The 14,464-nt window shown below is 45.8% G+C and overlaps 1 protein-coding gene across 1 annotated transcript in view; it reads left to right on the top strand.

Moving 5' to 3' along the window:
• LOC106576483 (hepatocyte growth factor) overlaps nucleotides 1-14,464 on the top strand; it is a 39,491-nt gene that overhangs the window by 9,987 nt on the left and 15,040 nt on the right. Inside the window, exons 5-9 of the mRNA XM_045700025.1 lie at nucleotides 7,852-7,994; nucleotides 8,608-8,728; nucleotides 9,103-9,221; nucleotides 12,724-12,889; nucleotides 13,052-13,185. Coding sequence (XP_045555981.1) covers nucleotides 7,852-7,994; nucleotides 8,608-8,728; nucleotides 9,103-9,221; nucleotides 12,724-12,889; nucleotides 13,052-13,185 — 683 coding nt within the window. The remainder of the gene's footprint in view (nucleotides 1-7,851; nucleotides 7,995-8,607; nucleotides 8,729-9,102; nucleotides 9,222-12,723; nucleotides 12,890-13,051; nucleotides 13,186-14,464) is intronic.

The raw sequence follows: 14,464 nt of genomic DNA, 5'->3' as shown, positions 1-14,464 counted from the left end.
CCTCTCTATGGCCAGGGCGTTACAGTACCCCCCCAAAGGTGCGGACTCCGGCCGCAAAACCTGACTCTAAAGGGGAGGGTCCGGGTGGGCCTTCCTATGGCGGCGGCTCTGGTGTGGGACGTGGACCCCGCTCCACCCTCGGCTTAGCCCACTTAGGTGGCGTCCCTGGCTGCACCGGAGGACTGGCGGGCAACCGTGGCTGCGCCCGGCTGGCGGCCGACCCTGGCTGCGCCGGACAGGCGGATGACTCTGGCGGCTCCGGGCTGGCGGGCGGCTCTGGCGGCTCCGGGCTGGCGGGCGGCTCTGGCGGCTCCGGACTGGCGGGCGGCTCTGGCGGCTCCGGACTGGCGGGCGACTCTGGCGGCTCTGGCCCAGGATTCACCAGGCTGGGGAGACATGCAGGAGGCCTGGCTCTGGGCGCAGGCACAGGACTCACCAGGCTGGGGAGACCCACTGGAGGTCTGGTCCGAGGAGGCGGCACAGGATAGACCAGGATGGGGAGACCCACTGGAGGCCTGGTCCGAGGAGGAGGCACAGAATAGACCAGGATGGAGAGACCCACTGGAGGCCTGGTCCGAGGAGGAGGCACAGGATAGACTGGGCTGTGGGGGAGCACTGGAGTTCTGGTGCGTAGGCTTGCCACCCCTACTCCAGGCTGAATGCCCACTCTTGCCCCGGAGACACAGTGCGCAGAGCCGGCGCAGGATAGCCTGGACCGAAACGGCGCACTGGAGACCAGACGCGCTGAGCTGGCACAATCCGCCCTGGCTTGATGCCCACACTCGCATGGCACTTGCGGGGGGCTGGCCTATAGCGCACCGGGCTATGAGCGCGCACTGGAGACACCGTGCGCTTCACAGCATAACACGGTGCCTGACCAGTACCACGCTGCTTCCGGTAAGCACGGGGAGTTGGCCCAGAATTCCATCCTGGCTCTGCCACACTCCCTGTGTGCCCCCCCCAAAAAAATTGGGGGCTGCCTCTCGTGTCTGTTGCGCTCCCTTGCCTCATACCATCGCCTCTCCGCTCTCGCTGCCTCGATCTCCCACTGCAGGCGGCGATACTCCCCAGCTTGAGCCCATGGTCCTGCCCTGTCCAAAATTTCCTCCCAAGTCCAGGAGTCCATAATGCTCCTCTCCTGGTGCTGTTCCTTCCTTCGCTGCTTGGTCCGTTGTTGGTGGGTGAATCTGTAACGACCGTCATCTGTGGAAGTAGGGGACCAAAGCGAAGCGTGGTGAGGGTTCATATTCAATATTTAATAGAACGAAACACTTAAACAAAACACAAAAATGAACGACAGCCTACAGTTCTGTTAGGTCACACAAAGTACAAAACAGAAAACATTCACCCACAAACCCCAAAGGAAAAACAGGCTGCCTATGTATGACTCTCAATCAGCAACAATGATCTACAGCTGTTCCTGATTGAGAGCCATACACGGCCGAAACAAAGAAATACACCAACATAGAAAACGGAACATAGAACGCCCACCCATGTCACACCCTGGCCTAACCAAAAATAGAGAACAAAAAACCCTCTCTATGGCCAGGGCATTACAGTTTGTTGGTGGGAAAAGGGGGTACCAAGACAAGTCGCCCATGTGCATACACTACCCGTAGGTAAACTGTGTCTAAATACCCTAGTTAGAACTGGGCGGACCACCCACTGTATTTTTGGTTAGTTAGCTAGCTGTTCTTAAAGCAGGCTAGTCTAGCTTAGGGGTGTTTTTGGATATTTATTATTTCTTTCCTTGTGTTCAGCTAAGCCCGTCTTCCCGCCCCCCTTTACCGTGTGTTTACCAAATAAACCTATAGTGTTTGACGGTAGATTTAAGTTGTCTGTAGTTTTGTTCTCACTGTTCCTTTTCACTGTTATAATGTGCATGAGTTATGTTACGGGTCTCATTTCCATTCCCCCCCCAGACTGCAGGGCCAAAGGGATTCGTAACATAAGTGGGTGCTCATCCGGGATATTGTCATTACTGACACCCATGCCACTCGTGCAGATTGTTGTAGTGGTCTAGTTCAGTGTTGAGCGTCATAGCTGATGTAGCATTAGTGTTTGCTATTTGTTGGCTCTTGAGTAGTAGTTCAAAATGCCTACTTTTGATTTGAAATCCTTTTCGGATAACCCTTCGTGGGGGGGTTTTGACAAATGTCGTTGATTTACTGACCTTGGCTGACCATTATTCTTTATCGATTCCGTAGAGTTTAGTTAAGGCGGAGGTTAAAAAACTGGTGTCAAATGTTTTGTTGGAAGATCAAGTGCTTGTATTACCGCTGCCTGAGCCTACTACCCCTGTAGGGGATGTTGCTGCTCCTGTAAGCCCGTCGGTGTCTGAGGGCGAGGCTAAAGCTCCAGCCACATTGCCCCGTTTTGATCCACTCTCCCCACTGTCAACCGGTGATGCCAGGAGGGATGTCCATTCAATACAGTTCCAACTGGAGGCGGACGAGAGAGCCCAAATTAGGCAAGAGAATCTCCAGTTGGAGATGTGTAAAATTGAGGCAGAAAGAGACCAGCAGCAGATGGAGTTCAAAATGCGCCAGATGGAACTGGAGGCGGAGACAGCGAGGCTAGCCTTCGTTCCTGCTGTGCCTGTTAGTGAGGCATCCTCACCAGCTGTAGCTTCCAACACTTTTGACATTAGTAGGCAGATTGCCTTAGTACCTTTGTTCAGTGTCAGAGGTTGACTCCTGTTTTTATGTTTTTGAACGTATGGCCTGAAGAGGTATAGTGCCTATTACTTCAGTGTAAATTAACTTGTAAAGCCCAAGAGGTTTTGTCAGCGTTACCTCTTGAAGACAGTTTGAATTATGAAGTGGTCAAAGCTACTGTTCTTCGCGCCTATGAGCTTGTTCCTGAGGCATACCGACAGAGATTTAGGTCTCATAGAAAGTCTTCTAGTAAGACTTATGTGGAATTTGCTAGAGACAAGGGAAATCTGTTTGATAAATGGCATGCTGCTAGCAAGGTACTGATTTCAACTCTCTCCCGGAGTTAATCTTGTTGGAAGAGTTTAAAAATTGCGTACCCGAATGCATTGTAGTTTACCTAAACGAACAAAGTATCCTCCCTGTCAGAAGCGTCTGTGTTAGCAGACGAGTTTGTGTTGACGCACAACAGCGTGTTTTCGGCTTATACTGAGTAGAGCCCCTGAATTGCCTAATTTTAGCCCTAGTTGGCCAGCAGTACATCAAGCACACCCGAAAAATGAGCGCCCCTGTTTCTATTGTCATTTTTTTATTTATTTTATTTCACCTTTATTTAACCAGGTAGGCAAGTTGAGAACAAGTTCTCATTTACAATTGCGACCTGAAATAAGGTGAGACATATGATTAATGATTGCTTCCTGCTAAAACGCAAATAAGGGATGCCTATTCGTGCAACGCTGTCAACAGGTGTTGGATGAATTCGTACGGTTGTGAGGTCTGAAACGAAACAAGTGCCTCAGGGTAAATGTAGTTTGAAAGTCTCAGTCCCCAACCGCAGTTATGAACCGTTCATTTTCGAGGGGTTTGTGTCCCTAATGAATGACGAAGCATCTCAGCGTCCGGTTAAAATCCTTAGAGATACTGGTGCGGTGCAGTCATTTATATTGTCTGATGTGTTGCCCTTATCCGACAATACATACTGTGGTTCCAGTGTGTTAGTTCAGGGTATTGAAATGGGTTTTGTCCCAGTGCCATTGCACTTTGTGAATGTACACTGAGTTAATCAGTGGAATATTCAGAGTGGGGGTACGTCCTACGTTGCCAGTAAAAGGTGTGACCTTTATAATGGGTAATGATATTGCCGGAGGAAAGGTAGTACCTGTATTAGAAATCAGTGACCACTCTCGCTCCAATGAGCTGGCACAGAGTTATCCACATGTGTTCCTCGCTTGTGCTGTCACTCGTGCTCAGGCACGACAAGTGGGTGACGTGATAGATTTGTCGAGCACTGTTCTGTTCAAAGAGTTTGATCAAGAGGATGGGTTGTGTGCTACCTCTGAGAAGCTCATCACCTCTGACCAACAGCCCAGGGAAGAATCGAAGAATATTGAACTTATTGCTGATGCAACACAGTTACCAGTCACTCGTGAGCATCTGCTTGCTAAATGTTTTTCTAGTGTTGTCTCATTGGAAGAGGTAAAGAAGAAGGACGTGGCTTACTTCCTTGATGGTAATCTCCTCATGCGTAAATGGACATCCCATGTTGACGCGGGCGGAGATTGGAATGCTGTTTACCAAATAGTGATTTCTACAGCCTTTCGACAAAATGTGGTATCCCTTGCTCATGATCACCAGTGGTCCGGTCATTTAGGAATCACAAAGACTTATGATCGGGTCCTTCGACATTTCTTTTGGCCAGGTTTAAAACAGGATGTGGCTCAGTTCTGCCGGACATGCCACACATGTCAGATAACAGGAAAACCAAATCAGGTTATTCCTCCCGCTCCTCTTTGTCCAATACCAGTCATAGGTGAACCATTCGAACAGATGGTGGTTGATTGTGTTGGACCGTTACCGAAGACAAAATCGGTTAACCAGTTTCTGTTAACGGTTATGTGTATGGCAACAAGATACCCCGATGCCATTCCTCTGCGAAGGATTAGAGTTCCGGTAGTGAGTAAAGCCTTAATTAAATTCTTCCCGACATTCGGGTTACCTAAGGTGGTACACAGTGATCAAGGTACCAATTTCCTATCAAAGCTCTTCAAGCAGGTGTTAAAATCCTTGTCAATTACGCACCGTGTGGCAAGCACATATCACCCAGAGTCTCAGGGTGCTCTTGAACGATGGCATTAGACACTGAAGTCTATGCTACATAAATATTGTTTGGAATCTGAGAAAGATTGGGATGAGGGAGTTCCTCTAGTTTTGTTTGCTGCTCGTGAAACTGTACAGGAGTCCGTAGGGTTCAGCCCGGCTGAACTAGTGTTGGGTCACAGTGAGAGGACCAATGAAAGTCCTTAAAGAACAGTTTTTGTCCCAAGAGTTGTGTACGGGAGATGAGAATGTGTTGGACTACGTTAGTTGCTTTCGTGAGCGCCTACACCAAGCCTGTGCTCTCGCAAAGGAAGCTCTGTCTTCCTCACAGGAGTATGAAAAGACACTATGATAAACAGGCAGTTTCTCATCCACTACAGCCAGGTGACCAAGTACTGGTGTTATTGCCTGTTCCAGGATCTTCACTGTCAGCTCGTTTCTCTGGTCCTTATTTGATTGAAAGAAATTAAGTGAAACTGATTATGTGCTTCAAACTCCTGATAGAAAACGCAAATCTCGTGTGTGTGCCACATTAACATGTTGAAGGCATACCACACCCGACCCATCACCCAGTTAGATAGTTCAAAAACAGTGGCAGGTACTGCTGTCTCCTCTGCTTCTGCTGCTATGATAGTGGGCTGTCATATTAATGATGGAGATGGATTAGAGTTGCGCAATACTCAGCAGCAGTGCGTTAGAATTCCCAACGCAGAAATGTTGCTGTCTCTCCAGTCAGGTCTGGTTCATTTAACAGACGGACGGACAGGCCGACGATATTGTGAGGCTACTACACAGTTTTCCATGTCTCTTTAATGACGTTCCTACTCGCACAAACGTGTTGGAACATGACATTAATGGTGGAAATGCTGCCCCTATCAAGCAACACCCTTATCGTGTCAATGCTTCTAAGAGGAAGATAATGAGGGTTGAAGTGAGATATTTGTTGGAGAATGACCTGGCTACGCCAAGTTCAAGCCCTTGGAGTTCTCCTTGCATTCTGGTTCCTAAACCTGATGGTACGTCCAGGTTATGTACGGATTATCGAAAGGTACATTTTGTCCCAATGCCAGATTCGTTCCCGTTACCCAGACTGGACGACTGTATCGACACTGTTGGTGCTGCTACTTATGTAACAAAGTTGGACCTCTTAAAAGGTTACTGGCAGGTTCTGTTAACCTCACGTGCTTCTGAGATTTCTGCCTTTGTGACCCCAGACAACTTCCTACAATACTCTGTAATGGCTTTGGGATGCGGAATGCACCAGCCACTTTCCAACGACTGGTTAACTCCATATTAGCTGGCGTTCCCAATTGTAGTGCCTACCTTGATGATCTAGTGATTTATTTGTCTGAGTGGTCAGATCATGTTAATTTTCTAAGGGTAGTATGTGAGCATTTGGCAGCTGCTTCTCTAACCCTGAACTTGGCAAAGTGCGAGTTTGGGAAGGCTACTGTTACCTATCTCGGCAAATAGGTCGGCCATGGACAGGTGCGCCCTGTTGATGCCAAGGTCTTGGCATTCCCTGCACCTACCACCAGACGAGAGCTACGCCGCTTTTTAGGGATGGTTGGCTACTACCGTAGTTTCTGTAAACTTCTCTGCGGTAATTGCTCCATTGACCGATTTGCTCAGTCCGGCTAGATTGTTTGAGTGGTCCCCTGATTGTCAGGTAGCTTTTGATACTGCTAAAGCACTCTTATGTAATACCCCTGTACTTGCTGCTCCAGATTTTGAACAACCGTTTAAACTTGAGGTAGATGCTAGTGCCAGAGGTGCTGGTGCTGTTCTACTGCAGCAGGACAAGAGTGGACTGGATCATCCTGTGTGTTATTTTTCATGAAAATGTAACATGTCAGGCAAACTATGCAACCATTGAACAAGAAGCTCTAGCTTTGTTGTTAGCTCTGCAATACTTTGAAGTATATATTGGTTCCAGTTCCCTACCAGTGATTGTATATACGGACCATAACCCCTTAGTGTTTCTCCACCGGATGTACAACCAGGACCAGCGCCTTATGTGTTGGGCGCTTATTCTACAGAATTATAATTTGGAGATCCGCCACAAAAAGAGTTCTGTTAATGTATTAGCAGATGCTTTGTCTCGTGTGTGTGTGTGTAAAACTGATGATTTTTGTATGTTTCGTAAGGTTGCCTTTGATCTTGTGGGTATACTTTGTAAATACTTTGGTAGCAATCCTTATAGGATTGCTCTTTTAAGGGTGGGAGTGTTACGGATACAGGTATCCTGTGTGTGTATCCTGTGTGTATTTTCTTTCCTTCTCCCCTATTCACAGGTGTCGCCAATCAGAAGACACCTGGTCCTTTTCCCTTACCCAATCACATCCCCTTTCCCTTGGTTTAAAAACCCAGTCAGTTGTTTTCTCTGGAGCTCGATCTCTCTGTTTCTCTCTCTCTAAAAGCCAGCTTTTCAGAAGATGAATATTACAGTGTACATTTATCTGGCATGGCCCCATTGTTACAGGCAATATGCTTCACATGGTGCTTTTACTCCCAAAAGGTGTCTGTCTCCCCTGACCCTTCCGCTGAACTAATGTACAAAGCAGAAGAAATAGATTGTTTCAATTTGTGAAGTTGGCGAAAACAAGAAATGTTTGAGCTGCTGTTTCTGATTCGTAGTTGTGTGGTGAAATCCCTGTTGTGAGACTCTGTGCATGTGTAGCAGTAACTGGCTGACTTACAGGTCAGACTGGAAGCATTTACTGGTGGATTGGCCTGAGGGCATGGAATGAATGGAATAAGGAACCCTGGTAATATAGTGAGATGTGAAGGGATGATATACTAGAAGGTAATATTTTCCATACATTTTTATTACACTATATTACCATGGTCCAAGATAATGTAGCTAAGTTAGCATGTTGCGACTCTACCAACTCTTCGTGTTTAGCGTGCTAGCCTTCGGCGCTAAGGGCCCCCAATTCACGTCAATATCTAAGAGAAACCTACAGAAATCCCATCTTAAACAAAATTAAGTTCTACAACTTTATCAGTCCTAAAACAGCAACTCCTTTCATGCCTGTCACACACATTTGGTCATTCCCACTTTATGCTTAGTAGTGTTTTTCTCCACACTTTCCCTCAGCTTCCAGCCGGCAAGACTAGGCAAGAAGGACCTGAACGGGAACTTCTGCCGTAACCCCAAGAACGAGAGCAGTGGGCCCTGGTGTTTCACTACAGAGCCAGAGGTCAGGCACCAAGAGTGTGGCCTGCCTCAGTGCTCCCAAGGTAACACCACAACCAGCAGAGTCCAATTACACATTGGGGCCAGTTTCCCAGACACAGGTTAAGCCTAGTGCTGGATTTAAGAGCACTTTCAATGGAGATTATTTTTAGTCTAGGACTAGGCTTAATCTGTGCTCGGAAAACTGGCCCTTTGGTTTGCCCAACATAGACATCTTTGAAATGTATGAGGTGGTCCACATTGATATGTCATTTACTGGAGTGAAGCTGATTTGTTGGCGAAAAGCAGCCATGTTTTTTCAACTGAACTCTGCTTGCTAATAGTGTACCACTACAGTCTGATAACAACCCTCTGTTATCCCAATAACAACCTAGAAAATCATATCTTGTGCTCTTGTAGCCAAACAAGAATGTTGTTTTTGATGCACCAGGGAATCCCAATTCACTACCCGTGTCAAGAAATGTTTAGTATGCCAGTATCTTAGTTCTCATTGAATATTGTACAAAGATTGAGAGATAAGCATGTTGCTAACATTATTAAAGTGATCAACTTGACAATAAGATGAAAGTCTGACTGTTTAGTCATCTTTAATATAGTGTCCAATATGTTCTATGCCATTGTGGGAAGGTTGTGTTAACGTTGTTTTTGCATTTGCAGTGGAGTGTATGAGGTGTAACGGGGAAGACTACAAAGGGCCGATGGATCACACAGAGAGTGGGAAGGAGTGTCAGAGATGGGATTCATCCAAGCCCCACAGACACCCCTACCAACCTAAAAAGTGAGTGAGGAAACCCATAACCTATGTATTTATAGCACAGTAAGTTATGGCTAACGTTACTTACTTTTAAATGAATTATTCCTTTTTATTACTTCAAAGTCAATTGTTTGATCTTTGGATTAGCCCACTGCTGTTAGTTAAACCTTATTGTATGCAGTGGATGAAAGCCTGAGTGACTCTCCCCCATTGACGTGTATATGTATAGTCAGACCAACCACACTGCAGTCTCTCATCAAGTTCTACACACACACACACCCTACACAGCTGCACACACACACACCCTCTATCCTAATACACAGGAGATGAACACATGTAGCATAGCTCGCTCGCTCTCTGTCTGTCTTTTTCATCTTTTTTCCTGTCTTTCTTCACAGGTACCCTGATAAAGGGCTGAATGACAACTACTGTCGGAATCCAGACAACCGTGTGCGTCCGTGGTGTTACACCATGGACCCACAAACACCCTGGGAGTACTGCAACATCAGTGTGTGTGGTGAGTGTGTGCACTTTCCTACGGTCTTCCTCTTTATCCCAAACAGTGAAAACTGTCTAATGATACTGGTATGGCATACCAACGCTGAGAGTGGAAGGACAGACATGTTAGATAATCAGTCTGGTTTTGTGTTCTGTTGTGTTGTGTTGGGTCGAGGTGGGGAAGGAAGCACTTGCATAGTAAAGAAGAATAATGGATGGTACACATTTTCCTACACACACCTCGTCCGGATCCTCATTAATGCGATGTCACAGCTCCCTCTATGAGAGAGGGGCCCCCTGTCCCTCCCAATACTTTACCATTCTCTCACACACATTCCCTTTCTATAAACTATATATGCCCATACAACTTCACTAAACCAACCATAATCTCCCCATTAGTCCTTCATAGCAGCGGAATAGAATGCGAGACTCCCACAGAATTCAATAGAACTCTTCAATATTTTGATGTATTTATCGGTATGGGGATTCTACTGTGATCAGAGGGGAAGAGAGTGGACCACACTGAGTCTGTAGCAGGGCTTTCTAACTTTATTTAGCCAGGAAACAGCCTTGAGGTTAGAAACCTATTTTGCGAGGTCAACCACTGATTGAAGTGGTGGTTTTGGGAGTGCCAAAGTTTTTTTGGTTGAGGGGCCACAATGGTGGTTTTGGGGATAACGAGATAAGTATAGGAGCCTTCCAAAGGAGACAGGGAGAGGCTTTGTTTGGGATATTTAGTGTTTCATGTGGCTCTAAGCTGAAATCTATTTACCTCAGAGTGAGGACAAGTAGGCTGTTTGTCAACTGCAGGGAAGGGAGAGTTTGACGGTTTAAAACGCTTAATTCAGACCAGTCAAACACAACAAAGCACTATGAAACTTTTATTATTGGTCAAATCCTAACTTCCACTTCAAATTTTTACTAAGGCTGGGTTTACACAGACAGCTTAATTCTGATCTTTTTCCACTAATTGGTATTTTCACCGATCAGCTCCTTTCGCCAATAATTGGGCAAAAGATCACAATTGGGTTGCTTGTGTAAACTCATCCTTAGTCATGCATTGATGTCAATGGAAGACTAACTAGAAATGTCCCTTTAAGTGGACATTAGGATTCACCCTTATGACATATATTAACTGTAGGGGAGTAGCCAGAATGGCTCAATAGCTACTGACACAGACAGTTCCAATAGATTGGGAGTAATGTTCATCATCGTTATCAACAGAACACACAGGCGCCATAGTTGTAACACCATGGATGTTGAAACCATAACAGATTGTCAGAAGTGTTGTAGAAGGCAAGGTCCACTGAAACCCTGGTACTACAACTGAGGACTTGACAAGATGGGAGGATGAGAGGGTGTGTTGGGGGGTTCGCTGTGTGTGCCTGCATACTTGCATGTGCGTGATATGACGTGTGTGTGTGTGTGTGTGTGTGTGTGTGTGTGTGTGTGTGTGTGACGAAAAAGAGGATAGAAACCACTTTTAGACAGTTTGATATTCTTCATCCAAATGGATGTTCAACACTGACCTTGAGCCCACGGCCCCGCCCGGCTGAGGACCGTGATTTACAACCGGGGAGTAAAAAATAATTTGTCCAGATGGATTCTGCACTGCCTAACCTGTAGATAACAAAGGTGACCTGACGTTAGATGCCGGCATGCATTACATCAAGCCAAAAGAACATCTTCCTTCTGTCCTCCTCTCCAAACATTCCCTTTTTTTTCTGTCCGCGGCTCATTTATCAAACAGTATAGATGCACAAATCCGGAGGGGTTGCAGAAATTCCAACAAATCCGTCCCTGTACACTGTAACATGAAAAAGCGGACTTCTGAGATTTTTCGGGATCGTTTTTTGGAGACCGGAGGGCCAGGAAGCCTTGTTAGGCGGGCTAAATGCAGGGTTGTTTGGCTTGGCGGTGAGTACCACATCCATCAGGCCTTCGTTATAGTAACCCACCCTTACAGTCACATGTAAGAGGCCAAGCTACCCAAGCAATAGGGATCTAGCTAGGCTCAACCCACACATGCACGTTCTTCCTGCCAAAACCTGGTATGGTACACTGTACACCATGAATGAGGCCAGTATAGGATAGAGGGGATTCGCAGATGCTAGATAGTAGAGATTCCTTTTTTGTAGCCTTTTGTAGAGCTTTGAGAGCTATGTTTGAAAAGTATTTAAGTATTTTAGTACTTAACAGATAAAGGTTGTAGATACCTGTCTAAACTCCCCAAAAATCTGTTGGATATCAGAAACTCAGATTTTCAGATACTCATCATCTGTTTTTATACCCACTTTGTCCTGACACTCAGACACTCAGATAACCTACCCTGGGTGTCCAGTCTGTTTGTGCAATTAGCCTCTTTGTTCGTTCATTGAATGGCATGACAGAGATGGAAGAGTTGGCTACAGCCCCTTCCCATTAGTCTCATAATGTAAGTCTGTTGTAGTGTTGGTTTCGGTATGTCTCGTGGTGGGGCACCACTTTTTTGGATAAATAGACAGATCATAGACCATACAGTACTACAGATATAGGATCTTAATTTGATCACTCTTATTTTGCTGAGAAGTTTCCTGCACTGTGGAAAATACATAGGTTTGTGATTTACATAAGTTCAATAAAAACTCGCACACGGTATATTAAGAGTATTGCACTTTTCATCTAGCCAACTTTTATCCAGCTAATAGCCTAACCAGTGATCAAGCAACATTATGGACTGAACAGGATTATTTTGCTTCGATAATGCTGGTCAAATTAAGATCCTACATCTGGACTGACTGTTAAGGATCATTTGTCTCTAGGCTAAACATGACCCATTCTCTGTGAGATTCATCTTTCATTTCCCTCTCCCCCTCTTTTCTTTCTCCCTTCTTCCTGCCTCTCTCTCCCTTCTGTCTGGTTTCTCTCTCTCTCCCTTCTGTCTGGTTTCTCTCTCTCCCATCTGTCTGGTTTCTCTCTCTCTCTCCCATCTGTCTGGTTTCTCTCTCTCTCTCCCATCTGTCTGGTTTCTCTCTCTCTCTCTCTCTCTCTCCCTTCTGTCTGGTTTCTCTCTCTCTCTCTCTCTCTCTCTCTCTCTCTCTCTCCCTTCTGTCTGGTTTCTCTCTCTCTCTCTCCCTTCTGTCTGGTTTCTCTCTCTCCCTTCTGTCTGGTTTCTCTCTCTCTCTCTCTCCCTTCTGTCTGGTTTCTCTCTCTCCCTTCTGTCTGGTTTCTCTCTCTCTCTCTCTCTCTCCCTTCTGTCTGGTTTCTCTCTCTCTCTCTCTCTCTCTCTCTCTCTCTCTCCCTTCTGTCTGGTTCCTCTCTCTCTCTCTCTCTCTCTCTCTCTCTTTCTCTCTCCCTTCTGTCTGGTTTCTCTCTCTCTCTCTCTCTCTCTCTCTCTCTCTCTCTCTCTCTCTCTCTCCCTTCTGTCTGGTTTCTCTCTCTCTCTCTCTCTCTCTCTCTCTCTCTCCCTTCTGTCTGGTTTCTCTCTCCCTTCTGTCTGGTTTCTCTCTCTCCTTCCTTCTACTTCTCCCCCTCTGTCTCAGACCCAGGTAATGACTCTGATGTGGATGCTACATCGTCGTGTTTCAGGGAGCAGGGACAGAGTTACCACGGTACTGTGAGCGTCACCCCGTCGGGCGTCACATGTCAACGCTGGGACTCCCAGTTCCCCCATAACCACACCTACAGCCCGCAGAACTACAAGTGCAAGTGAGTGATGATGTCATTCAATAGCCACATGGGTTTTCTTTTGTTTCTGTCACTGGTATGAGAAATATAGGGAAACGGCAACATACAGTCATATTATTACGTATGTCCACTTGGGAAGCACCTATTTAACTGGTGTGTACTTATCTCTCTCTTACATCACAGAGACCTGAGAGAGAACTACTGTCGGAACCCAGATGGTGCAGAGATCCCATGGTGCTTCACTACAGATCCTAACCAGAGACTAGCCTTCTGCACCAATATACCCCGGTGTGAGACAGAGAACATCGACACAGAAGGTGAGACAGTTTTGTTTTCCAGTTGACATGATCCTCCAACCCGGCACCCAACGACTTTGATGGAAGGATTATTGTGTTGAGCATGCCAATTATTGATTCTACTGAGACACAACAGCACACTGGCCCCATACAATACATCTGAATCACCACCACCTTTATTCACTTAGTACACCCAGAATTACATGTTGCGTTATGGTTCTCCCACACTAAACAGACTGAATAGACAGCATCATTTAAATGAATAATATTGAATTTACAAAAACACATTAATCAGTGAAAAATTGTCGGAAGTTTACATATACCTAAGCCAAATACATTTAAACTCAGTTTTTCACAATTCCTGACATTTAATCCTAGTAAAATGTCCCTGTTTTAGGTCAGTTAGTATCACCACTTTATTTTAAGAATGTGAAATATCAGAATAATAGTAGAGAATGATTTATTTCAGCTTTTATTTATTTTATCACATTCCCAGTGGGTCAGAAGTTTACATACTCCATTAGTATTTGGTAGCATTGCCTTTAAATTGTTTAACTTGGGTCAAACTTTTCGGGTAGCCTTCCACAAGCTTCCCACAATAAGTTGGGTGAATTTTGGCCCATTCCTCCTGACAGGGCTGGTGTAACTGAGTCAGGTTTGTAGGCCTCCTTGCTCGCACACACTTTTTCAGTTCTGCCCACAAATTTTCTATAAAATTGAGGTCAGGGCTTTGTGATGGCCACTCCAATACCTTGACTTTGTTGTCCTTAAGCCATTTTGCCACAACTTTGGAAATATGCTTTGGGTCATTGTCCATTTGGAAGACCCATTTGCAACTAAGCTTTAACTTCCTGACTGATGTCTTGAGATGTTGCTTCAATATATCCACAGAATCTTCCTGCCTCATGATGCCATCTATTTTGTGTAGTGCACCAGTCCCTCCTGCAGCAAAGCACCCCCACAACATGCTGCCACACCTGTGCTTCACGGTTGGGATAGTGTTCTTTGGCTTGCAAGCCTCCCCCTTTTTCCTCTAAACATAACGATGGTCATTATGGCCAAACCGTAGTCTGGCTTTTTTATGGTGGTTTTTGAGCAGTGGCTTCTTCCTTGCTGAGCAGCCTTTCAGGTTATGTCGATTGGTACAAAAGTATCTATATCCACAGTAAAACGAGTCCTATGTTTCCTCCAGCATCTTCACAAGGTTCTTTGGTGTTCTGGGATTGATTTGCACTTTTCGCACAAAAGAACATTCATCTCTAGGAGACAGAACGAGTCTCCTTCCTGAGCGGTATGACGG

The sequence above is a fragment of the Salmo salar genome, chromosome ssa17 (assembly GCF_905237065.1).
Source record: "Salmo salar chromosome ssa17, Ssal_v3.1, whole genome shotgun sequence".
Lineage (NCBI taxonomy): Eukaryota > Metazoa > Chordata > Actinopteri > Salmoniformes > Salmonidae > Salmo > Salmo salar.
The sequence above is the reverse complement of the archived record's forward strand: the minus strand, read 5'-3'. Positions and strand labels throughout refer to the sequence as shown.